Genomic DNA, 12,266 nt, shown 5'->3' with positions numbered 1-12,266 from the left:
TACATCCTGGCTCAAGACCACTCTCTGTCCAATGTTTCTCTTTTTAGTCTTCAAACAGACATTAATATGCACGACACTGAAGCCCTGCGGATATAATTTTCTTGAACAATTAATAATCATTACACCATAAAATATCAAATTAAGAAAAAACACCACAGGGGATAATGTGCGGCCAAGCCACAGTTCTTCCTGTCATGTATTGGATGGTGGTTGCAATTAACAATTCCATTTTTAATTTGGTGCTCACTCTCTCCCCCTCTCTCTCACTTTTAAATGCCCCCAGTGCTCAATTGTCTGATTCTTTAGGACATGCTTTCATATTTGGAAAAGTAGTTGATGGGATTGGTTGCCATTCTTCTTCATTCTTCTTCAAAACCCATAGCCTACATCATTAGTAGCCTACACAATAATCTCATGTTTATTCACACTCACATTCATGAGTTTAATTGCAATTCATAAGATGTGATGCTTGGCTCTGATTAGTTAAGAAAAGTGTAGCCTATACCAGTCATGTCCATCTCTGAAATCACCAGCAGACCTAATGCCTTGCCATGCACCAATCTTAAGTGGTGGTGATAATTAGTTATACTGCTGATCTTTCAGACTTTTACATAGCCTATTCAACACTTGTTTCTGTTTTATGTTGAGGTGTTTCTGATTCTGTAAAATTGTCAGGTATTAAGTAAAATATGAATATACAAATAGTTTTAATAAGATTGTCATTGTTAATTCTGAGACAAGAATTGTATAGGTAACATTTTGATTGAAATTCTAAATCAACCACCACTGTGAATACCGGTATGCATTTCCTATAGTGTGTGGGAGAACCTGTTGGATTCATGCCTCCAATAACATTTTCTCTACACATCAGCAGGGGGCGCTGTTGCTCCGAACCTTTTTTTTAATTCATTAGACCACAAACTGGTGGACAGACTGAACGGATCTCAATGGATCTCTCACAGTTTTGCCCTCTGATTTTACTACTATTGACCTAGTAAAATACCAACTATCTGGGTTATTATTATAAAACTGGTCATATGTCAAACAAGTAGTGATAAATGTTATGAATTTCCCTTATATTTTGTTTTAGACAGATATGTGAACTATGTTAGCCTACAGTTCACAACCTTAAATAACATTCTACCTACAAGTGATTCTTTCCTTTTTCATCTTATTTATTATTAAAAATCTGTTCTTTTTTCTATTATTTTCATGCTCATTCACTATGTCACATTCCCGTATATTTGGCATATAAAGTTATTCTAATTACAATTCAGATGTTTGCTTTTTGTAATAAAATTGGGAATCATTCAGTAATGTTTTATTATACAGCAAGCACAACACTGCCTTTTGCAATGTCCTCTCAATGTATTATTTGTTCCATTTGCAAATAAGAGGCCTTCGGACATCATGTGGCCTGCCCTCATGGCAGAGAAGAACAAGCAGAGGTACTTATCCAGCCTCCCGCATCGCCATTTATACATGTGTCTCTGGAATCACATGCTTTTGGAAAGAGACTCCAGCACAGCTGCTCTACCAGCAAGCACAAGATGTGCCTGGGCTATGTAGGCCCATAAGGCATCTCATGACACAGGGGCTGCCTGAGCAACACGGCTAACTAACATATGCAATCCTGATCAATCTTACAGTGTGATTTTTAAAGAAAATAGAATTTCTTCAGCTTCTGCTTTATATATGTATCCAGTCGAAAAAGGCCATGGTTTTTAATACAGAGTTCATCTCCCTCTTGTCTAACTCATATTTTTCTCTTAGGACCCTTAGATGACAGAGCCCATGTTATTACATATTTGACCTTAAAACTTTGCATTTATTTTCAGGTCAACCCGAGCATACAGCAACCTGATGAAATAAATGTCATGTTTTTTCCTTAAGGCTAGAAAACCGCTTGGCTTGAGACAAACACACACACACACACACACACACACACACAAACACACACACACACACACACACACACACACACACACACACACACACACACACACACACACACACACGCCTTCTTTCTTTTTCAGTTGGATGTTCAGCTCCTCTGTAACTCCTTTGTTCACAGGGAGCAGCAGCTCTCAGTCGTATTCATGCTTGACTGGAGACAGTACCACCACTGGCACCTCTCTTAGTCCACAACTCTGCAATAGAGATGTAACTCTTCACAATTACAGGGAAGGAATGCTGGATTCCTGAGCCATGTTGCCTATTCCTTCCATAAAGTACATTTTGGTGGTCTTGTCTCTTAAAAGAAACATTTGGATTATCAGGAGGTAAAGGTAAATACAACTTCTTGTGTTCCTTTAAAACATATTTTAAATGCAGTCTTAGCTTTCTAATGTGTTACACAGCTCACTCTAAATAGTTTTAGAAATATGTAGAGCTAGACTGTTGAATATACAGCCTCAGTGTGTATATGTTGTATTTCCAAATTGAATTCAAACTCATTTCAATTGAGTTTCAAACTCAAGTCATCCTTTTTCTTGTCATCTTACTGAGCCTCCTCAGATAATGCATTTGTGGCTCTTCCTGTTACCCGGGCAGCCGTGTCTCCCTCAAGCAGAGTGCTCTGGTGTCCTCTGATATAATGGAGGCACTGAAATCTGAGAGCGTCAACCGCAGGAGCAGCACCAGCCGCCGAACGCCATCCACACCCCATGCAGGAGCCAGCCAGGACCTGGCAGCCACTAACCACCTGTTCCGAGCCCCAGACTGGAGGAGGAGGGCCGGGGAGTGGAGCCACTGGGGAGGCCTGGGGGAGGGCAGCAGGGAGAGTGGGCTTCCTCCGCACCGGCAGCAGACGGCCCGCACTCAGCATGCCCGCAGACCAGCGAGCTGCATCGAGGGGGCCAGAGGAATGGACGGTTGGCTGCAGCAGCTGGAGGAGATGCAGAGGAGACGCAGCTCGGCCGCTGGCGTCGGAGCTGGTCTTGGTGGCTATTCCAGTGGCTCTGGTGTCCCTGTAGTGCCTCCTCTATCGGACCGCACCGTGTCCATGCCTGTACTTCCCGACCAACCGGCAGCGGGGCGCTTCATTCGCCACACCGCCTCCCCATCTTCGCTTTACAGTGAGGACTTGCTACTCAGCCTCACAGACAGCCTGAGTGCCACCCCGCTGGGCAGCGACGAGTCGCTCTGGCCTCCGGATGGAGCTGGCAGCAGTGAGACAGTTAGCATCAGAGAGACACCCAGGGCCGAGTACACCAGCATGAGCTCACTGACCGCAGTCAAGATCGGCTGGCTTCCCATCCAGAGGAGGCTAGTGGTGGAGAATGCCACTAGCCACACCCATCAACCTCATACAGCTACCCAGAGTGCCCCATGCCAGGTAACACTTCTATTTGTCCACTTTTGGGTGATACCTTGGTGTGCTTGTCTTCCTACATCCTATGCACTATGAAAGTATCTTTGCATTTCTGATATTTCTCAATCTGGTCATTTCTGCAACAGTAATAAATTGGTACAAGGATTTGATTTGTACTTCAAACATCATTTACATCTGTAATCACTGAGCACTCGCAAATAATGACAATTAGTGCCACTACTGTTTCATGCATAGTATATACTGACCCTCAGTAAACAATTAATGTGCAACAATAATATCATTACAAAGGAATGATGAACTGCCAGGCCTCTTGTTTGTTTGTAAGTACCTTAACCCATGTGACAAATTGCAAAGAGGGGGATGGCTGGTCCCAAAATTGATCCTCCTCAAAGCCACCATTGTTTTTCTTTCCCCAAAGCTATTTTCTCAGCAGCCTTGTTACTGTTGAATGATTGTGTGTGTGTGGGGTGTGTGTGTGTGTGTGTGTGTGTGCTTGCAAAACCCTCTGCTAGCATCTGTTGGGACCAATATCCTCATTCCAAAATGAAGGCGCAAGGACAGGCAGCCATCTGATTTACCTCTGTCTTCACAGAGCGAGGGCCCGAGCCAATCACGCAGTGCTACTGAAGCCTGAAAGAGAAAGAGAGAGACAGAGAGGAAAGAAGAGAAGAGAGGGAGAGAGAGAGAAAGAAAAGAGGGCTGGGCAGAGTCAGACAGTGAAAGAGTTATCACCTCTGGCTGAATCATGTGTGATGGACCGATCCCTTGCCCGACCCAATACAAGAGGAACAGAGATGAGACATTAGTCAAGCCCCCTGATGGTGGAACCAGATAGGGTCCGAGCAGAGCCCCCTTGAAGAATAGCTTACTCTGCAGGAATCCAGCTCTTCCTCACACAGCTTTATGGCCCTTCAAGAGCACTCCCTGCTGTAGGGCCCAACAACTCAGGTCTGAGGCTGAAAGAATGAGTTGCAGGTGCTGGATGGAGCCAATGTGCTGTAGGATTTGCTTAATGCACTGAGACCTGCTCTGCACTGAGAAATACTGTTGCAAATGAGAGGGCCCTTCTCTATGAGAATGCTGCAGACTGGATATGAGGTTTGATTTGAGGCTCAAGAGGAGGAAAACAAAGAGACATGTTTTGAGTCGATCCTTACCTTCCTGCAATATGCTTTTAAATATGACGATTTTGTGGTATCGATTCAGTTGTTTTTCACAGGCAGAGCACAAATATTTCAGATTTCCTATTTTGACACAATGGGGTACATTTTTCATTATCAAGCCAACCAAAATCAACTGAAGATTGAAAAGGAAAAAAGTCTCCTTTTTCCCTCCTAAATGGACAGGCAGAGTTTTCCTGTAACTGTGCTTACATTTCCTCCTTCTGGCACACAGCTTGTGTCTGCTGAGGTGCTGCTTCTCAAATAAGTAAAGGAAAGAAAATGAATGTAAGACAGTATCATACCCAACAACTTTGCATTTGCAAGGAGAATCATGAATAATTGTCTCATTGTGTCCTTCATTTGTAATTCAGGTGAAGATGAAGCCTCCTATAACACCTGTCTTCACTAAAAGTGTGGTCAAACCAAACGGCTTCGGACACCTGGGTACGTATCTCCAGCATTCTTTTATCATTTGCATGAGGTATGAACGCCTTGCATGAAGTATCTGGTTGTAAAGTATTTGGCTGCATCAAAGACATCAGAGTACTGTACAGATGGCCTGTGCATCTCTCAAATCATTTTCAAAATGTTTCCCACCGTTGAATGTTTGCCGGTCACACAGGCTTTGCATTCCCAAATGTATATTAGTAGATCCCTCCTACCTGAAACCCATGCATAACACAGTGGCTCTCAGATGCACCACGCTGATTGTCAGTTTCCTCTGCAGAGAGATTTGGGAAGGCAGACATAGAGAGTAATATGTGGGGAGAGAGAGGGGGTGAAAGTAGAAATAGCTGGCATGGAGCTTTCATCTCTCTCTCTCCTGTTTAGCTGTGTTGTGACATGGCCGACACGAGCCTCTTCTCTGCAGGTGGTGGCTGAGTGCTCTCCTCTGCTCTTCTGATGGTTTACATGCTGATTATTATGCTGATGGTGATGTTGTTTTTTACACACAGACACACACACGCACACACACACACACACACACACTCACACACACACGGTTTCACACATATTCACCATACAGCTATCATTTCTTTCTTTCTCTCTCTCTCTCTCTCTCTCTCTCTCTCTCTCTCTCTCTCTCTCTCTCTCTCTCTGTATGTGTATGTGTGTGTGTGTGTGTGTGTGTGTGTGTGTGTGTGTGTGTGTGTGTGTGTGTGTGTGTGTGTGTGTGTGTGTTTACCCAGATACCCTGCCATGTGTGTGGAGAACAGAGGGGTTGCTCAGTCAATTTGAGATCTTATGACATTCTGTGTGGCTTCATGCTTACCAAGAGTTGCCAGACAAACAACAGAAGGACATGCTCTTGAGATGAGACTGGTGACACATAATGTGACAATTATGTAAGTGCTAATAGAACTGCTATGCTAAACACACAGGGCCGCTTATGTGCTTTTTCTAGCCTGAGCAAGCTCTCCTAATTGAGAGTGTATCTAAGCAAGTCTGAAACTATGTTTATGCTCGCCTGTTTGTAGTTTTGGATGACATTGAAATAAGAGTTGGCAGCAGAGCAAAAGACAAAGAAATCTTTGCCTGCCAGTCACACATAAATTATTTCTATTTGCATGTGTTTTGTTGTTATCACACTGCAAATGCAACATACTTCAATTGCTACCATATGGATGGTACATTTGTATCTACTCCAGTGCTTGAGGAACCCAATTAGCCATGTGTAAATGGAAAAGTGGGCTTGTTCCGGTGAGGACACCTTCAGAGAGGTGCAGCTCATAGTCTTGCATGTTGTCTTCAGAACAGCAGACTGCCATCGAGCCCCCAGCTCCTGCCTCAGACTAGGACAGCTACCCTCCGGCTTCTCTCTTACGGTGGCACTGCTCAGCAAGATGATTGGCAGCTGTGTCCATTTTCATTTATGCATCTCATCTGAAGCCTCAGGCTACAATATTGTCAGTCAAAAACAGAAGGAATGGCATATGCAAAGACGGGATATTCCATCTTCCATCCATAGAATTCTGTCTCATCTCATATAGACATGACAATCGTCCAGGGAAGTCTGGGAGTTCTGGAGGTCTCTTGCTGCTTCCTCGTGTCATCCTCTCCAAATGTGATTTTTAACAGGGAGAGAGAACGAGGATTCCCTCTGAGTGGTCTCGTCACTTCTGTCAGACTCATTTTATATGTTTATTCATGATAACAAATGTATGACATGTTTACAATGCTAATTTCTCAGGCAATTCACATCACATTATAGAGCTTGTTTTTCTCTGTTCAACTCTTACAGCTCTTCTTCACCTCTGTGTTATTACTCTGTGTTTGTGTGATGTCAGTCCCACAGTGGGATCTGATCCCATGAATAGAAGACATGTATCCTAGCAAGGTAGTGTCATCACTTGCGCGTATAAGTGCTGCACCACAATGTCACCTGTTGGCTGCGATCACATTTGTACGGAAAACAATGCTATCCTCGTCCAGCACTTTCTGCCCATTGCCAGGGCTGGCACCGGCTAGTTGTTGACTCTGCAAGGAACAACAGAAGCTTTAATCGAGTTCATCACTTCCTCTGCAGGAATGGCGAACATCCTCAGCATGCAAAAGACAAAGGCAAACAGTGAGAGGGTGCCAGTTCATGTGATTGCGATTAGCAGAGGTTCTGACTCAGTCATCTGGAGCCGTCCTGCGCTGACGGAGACATTTGGTGTGACATTTCCCCAGCTTCCTCGTTTCCTCCATCCTCATGATCAGCCTTGCAGGGATGTCCAACCGAGGCAGGACAAAACACCATTGTACAGAGAGTTTGTCTGGTGCAAAAGTTTTTTTTTTTAAAAAGAAAAATGAGGTTCTATGGTCAGCTTTGTTGAATTGCTCTCCCTACAGCTACAGGAATGTGTCACCTCAAAAGAAACCACCTTTTTAATATCACTACACAAAACAAAGCAAAACAGAGGCTGTTTCCTTTGCTTTTCCTCTTTGTCCTACCACTTCTTCCTTTCTCACTTTCTTTTTTTCTCAGTACTTTGTGTTCTCCTTTGCTCAAAAAAAAAGTCCCAACATGAGTTCTCTGTGTCACCATGGTAACAGCAGCCAGACACTGAAATCTGAGAGGCAGCCGGGCGTCGCTCTCGGCTGACATGGCAACAGCACAATGCTCACCTGTCATGTCGCTGTGTCTGCCCACGACATGGCCCGCGGTGACGCAGGGCCCATACTCATCGGGAGCAGCCGGCAGCTGTTGATGGTGTCAACAGAGGGCCAGAGTGTGGGATGGAGGGAGGGAGGGAGGGAGCGAGGGAGCCATGGTGTCATGGTGGGACGTGGCGTCACTAAGCCCGACTCTTGTTGGTCTGTACACAGATGGAGCAGCAGAGAGGTGTCCGGCCACCGCCCCTGTCAAGACGTGTGTGCCGCCAGGACCGACCGCTGCCACTTCCTCCTCAGGCCTTCTTGTTCAGGTAGTCACTTTGTTCTTTCACTCAAATGATTAAACATGCAGCTTGTTTTTCTATGTTGGTGACAGAACAGATGCAGATGTCTGAAGGGTTTGTTTGTGCTATGTTTAGGCTGGGAAGCTGGGAAGCACAGTTACATATGATGCAGCTGAAGTGTAATTGCACACCAATATTGGAATAGACTGCCATACAATAACTGAAATAGCATTAGGAAAAAAACATACAAAACATACAACAAAACTTAACAAGAACAAAAACTTATTTACAAGTAATAAAATATGTTCACTTTCTTTCTTATTTGACATTCTACATTCTACAACCTGAAATCTTTTGTTTGATCTTCTTTCCTCTTCACTTTGAATTCTGGACAAACCTCTCTGTACTGTACAATCATTACAAATACACAAATGCACCCTCACACACACACACACACACACACACACACACACACACACACACACACACATTGCGTGTGCGCACACACACACACACACACACACACACACACACACACACACACACACACACACACTCAGCAGTTCCGTCTTTGCTGTTTGTTCTGTAAGCAGAGCACGCTAATGGAGTGTTTGCTCTAAGGACAAGCGCTTGTGTGCCTCAGATCCCTCTACTACTGAGGCTAAGAACTGTATCAAATGTATCTGCTCAATAAACAATGACTGGAGAGAGAACGACAGCATAGGGACAGCAACTGAGCAGTGTGTATGGAATAAAGGAAACGAAATGAAAGCAGGATGAAACAAAGTGAGAGAAGCGAAGGAAAGGGGTGGCCGAATGGTGAGAAAGAGAGGTTGAAAGTGAGACACAGAGAATAGAAGGCTGAGACCAGAAGTGAAACAGATAAAGATAGCAAAGAGAAATAGACAAAGAGAGCGAGAGTAAGAGAGAGAGTGTGAGAGAGAGACAGAGAGAGAGAGACAGAGAGAGAGAGAGAGAGAGAGATAGGGAGGATGGATGCAGGTGTTGGAGCATACTGCTGCACTCACTCTCGGTCAGCTGATGTAGATGCACTGAGCTGGACCTCATTGTTATTCCGCAGGCAGGGGCTGGGGCCAGAGTCCTGCTGCGCACTGGCTCCTCTCACCTCTGCTGTAGCTGATACCTCACTGTGGTGAATACACACAACACGCTCACGATAAGAGAACAAACAGCCTCACCTCACACACATTCACACACACACACACACACACACACACACACACACACACACACACACACACACACACACACACACACACACACACACACACACACACAGAGAGAGAGAGACAGCATTAGCACAAAAATATGCATGACATACAGTGTACACTCACAGATGTGCTATCAAACACATACATGTGCAACCCTGAATTCAAATGAAAATTTAACATAGAAACTCTCTCTCTCTCTCTCTACAAGCACACTCTCTACAAACATACACACATACACACACACACACACACATATATATATATGCTTAGATAAAGCAACACATGCGTAATAAATACAGATGAAACACACACATACAAATATGCATTGCTGTTGCTAACTCTCTGCCCCCTTTATATTCAGCAGGTGAAGGCATGCCTGTAGAGAAGACTCATTGGGAGTCACGACTGAGGAGACTAGAAGTGTTCTGTCCAGCCTCTAGTGCTGCACCAACTGTTGTGTGCTCAAAGGCTTTCTGTCTGTACAATACTAATGTGTTGATGGGAATCAGTAATGAATGCCCAGACAAAATTGGCATTCACATCTAACAAACAATTGAAAAACTCCTGCGAAAAGCTCTGGAGTTGGCTTTTTAAAAGGTGTCTCTATTTGGATTCGCCTCAGTTTCTCATTGTTGCATAATACATTGGGTTTTCTGTCACCATGGTTACCAAAATGGATAGGGAGATCGAACAGAGACTGAGGAAAATCTTTAAAGGGGGAAAAAAAGAAATCCGATGGCAAATGTGAAATGCTGTGTGAATGGTGTCTCAGCATGATGAGAATCTCCAGCGTTGTGTGAAACTGCTGTGTTCTGTTCTGCAGTCTGCCAGCAGGGAGCAGCGTGCTCCAGTGGAGAGAGACGCCGGCAGCCCCCAGCCCTGGCGCCTTCCCTGGAGGGCCTGGCCAGAGGGCAGAGAGGCCCCCGCGTGGGTGGACTCTTCTGGAAGACCCACTCTGCCCAGGAGCAGCTGCACACCGCCCCCCTCCGAGACACCGTGGCCGGCTCTCCACAGCAACCCCGCCAGGGCCAAGCCGGGCTTCTCCTCCATCACCATCACGTCCAGGAAGGTGACTCGCTCCGCTAGCCTCCCCGAGTCAGGGCGCTCGTCGAGTCCGGAGCGGCCGCGGTCGGCCAGCCCAGCGGGCAGCATGAGCCGGACTGCTGGTTGTGCCGCCATCCCCCTCAGACGCAGGGCTGTGGTGGTGAAGATGACAGACAGCAGGGTGACCACCTCGTCCACCACCACAGGCCAGGGTGCTGGGCTACAGCGCAGCCCACAGACAGCCTTTAGTGCTGCACGTAGTGCAGTGGATCCCAGAGAGGCTTACGGTGGGGAACCGGTGGTCCTCCGGAGGAAAGCCACCATTGTGAAAGTGACGGAAGAGAGCGAGAGCTACAGACTCCGTCCGGTGCCAGGTGAAGGTCAGAAGGCCAGGAGGTCAGAGGTCAGGTACAGTTACACCGAGGGGCTGCAGCCCATGCACTACACCTCAGATCCCCCAAGCCTCGCTTGGGGGGGAGCAGTGGGCGAGAGGAATGTCCCTAAACTTCATCGTTCCACTCTCTCCCTCCACGTCACGACTGCCCCCTGCACTGACCCCCCAGGAGGTGAGCGTGTGGATGCCGGCAGGTCCTCCGGGTCGAGGAGACCGGTGAGTTTCCACGCAGGCATATTTTCCCATTCCCAGCCTGCCTTGGAGTCCTTCTCGGATCTCCTGCCTCGCGGGGAGAGACCAGGGCTTCCCGGAAAGACGGATATGGCGCCGTCCCACCTCACTTCAAGCAAGGTATCCCCACCCGCGGGGCCTGTGAGAAGGGACGCCGGACACCCAGAGGCAAGGACTCTCCGACGAGCACAGGAGCTGACGCAGGGAAAGCCTCTGCCTGGGGCTACCTACGGGAGCCTGCCGCCACCCACACTCATCAACAGCAGCGGTAGGGAAATGGCTTTAATATCCAGGACTGCAGTGGGGCACTTGGCTGTCACACCGCCTCACTTTACTGCATCTGTTATTTACTCATCAATGCACACATTCACTCAGAGCACACAGACATCTAATCTGCATGGCATGCATGTATAAACACACACACACACACACACACACACACACACACACACACACACAAATATTATCATCTCATGCGCACACATATACAGTACAGGCATAACACACACATAACGGGGAATGAGCCCACACATGAACTGAGGCATCTAGTTTACAGGTGCTGATCCTGAAGGCATTTCTAATTTGATTCTTAATTGATATAAATTATTACATCAGGCCAGGGAAGACCCCTTCATCTTCTCCCTGCGTGGCGTTTTAATTGAGGCGTACACGTAGCAGAAAGCTCCGCATTGCCGTGGCTCTTTGTCAAATAACAGTGCCCTGAAGCGCCGAGCCCCTGTCCCCACCCACACAATCTCTCATTTTCACCTTCCTTTCATTTCCCCCACACATCTCTTTGCATGCATAATCTAGCGCGGGTCTGCTTTTCACAGGCTGAGCTCTGGGTTTCCGGGGGAATTAAGAGCAGCTAAACATGTTGAAAATGAATCTCCGAGAAGCAAATCAAAGCACACAGGCTCCCGGCAGCCGCTCTCAGTAATGAATGTGAAGCGTTTGTTCTTTCTATTAGAGGTGGAGAGAGAGAGAGAGAGAGAGAGAGAGAGGGAGGGTGGAGTGAAGAAACAAAGAGGAAAGAGGGAATGAGATAGAGAGAGAGGATGTGAGAGAGAGAATGGGGTGGAGAGAGGGAGGGGAGGAAGAAGAAAGGAGGATAGTGTGAGAGAGAAACCTGATGAGTATGAACTCCTAGTCAAAGAGATGATGTGTAGTGAAGAGCACGTCCCCTCTCCTCCTGCTGCAGTAACAGCACATCTTCTACTGGGAAGTTTTGAGATCCTTAAAATACTTCTTTTTCTGATCTGAGGCATTTCTACTGTCTGTAATGGTGATCGTAATAGCAATGATGTTGAAGGAAGATAAATAGTAATAGCAATGGTGTTGATGGAAGATGAGTCATTTTCCATTTGTTTTAGACAAGCGATTTTGCGAAATCATTGTGCCAGGTTTAGAGTCATGTTTTACAGTTCAAGCACTTCTCTATTGTTGTTCCTTTAGAGGCATAATGATTCCTCTCCCACTCCAATG

At 46.3% G+C, this 12,266-nt stretch overlaps 1 protein-coding gene across 1 annotated transcript in view; it reads left to right on the top strand.

Moving 5' to 3' along the window:
* Positions 1–2,094: 2,094 nt before the first annotated feature.
* Positions 2,095–12,266, top strand: part of c22h10orf90 (chromosome 22 C10orf90 homolog) — a gene marked incomplete in the record, with an annotated part of 18,883 nt that continues 8,711 nt past the window's right edge. Inside the window, 5 exon segments of the mRNA XM_048232431.1 lie at positions 2,095–2,282; positions 2,554–3,337; positions 4,869–4,941; positions 7,810–7,907; positions 9,936–11,049. Coding sequence (XP_048088388.1) covers positions 2,209–2,282; positions 2,554–3,337; positions 4,869–4,941; positions 7,810–7,907; positions 9,936–11,049 — 2,143 coding nt within the window.

This window comes from Alosa alosa, chromosome 22 (genome assembly GCF_017589495.1).
Source record: "Alosa alosa isolate M-15738 ecotype Scorff River chromosome 22, AALO_Geno_1.1, whole genome shotgun sequence".
NCBI lineage: Eukaryota > Metazoa > Chordata > Actinopteri > Clupeiformes > Clupeidae > Alosa > Alosa alosa.
The sequence above is the reverse complement of the archived record's forward strand: the minus strand, read 5'-3'. Positions and strand labels throughout refer to the sequence as shown.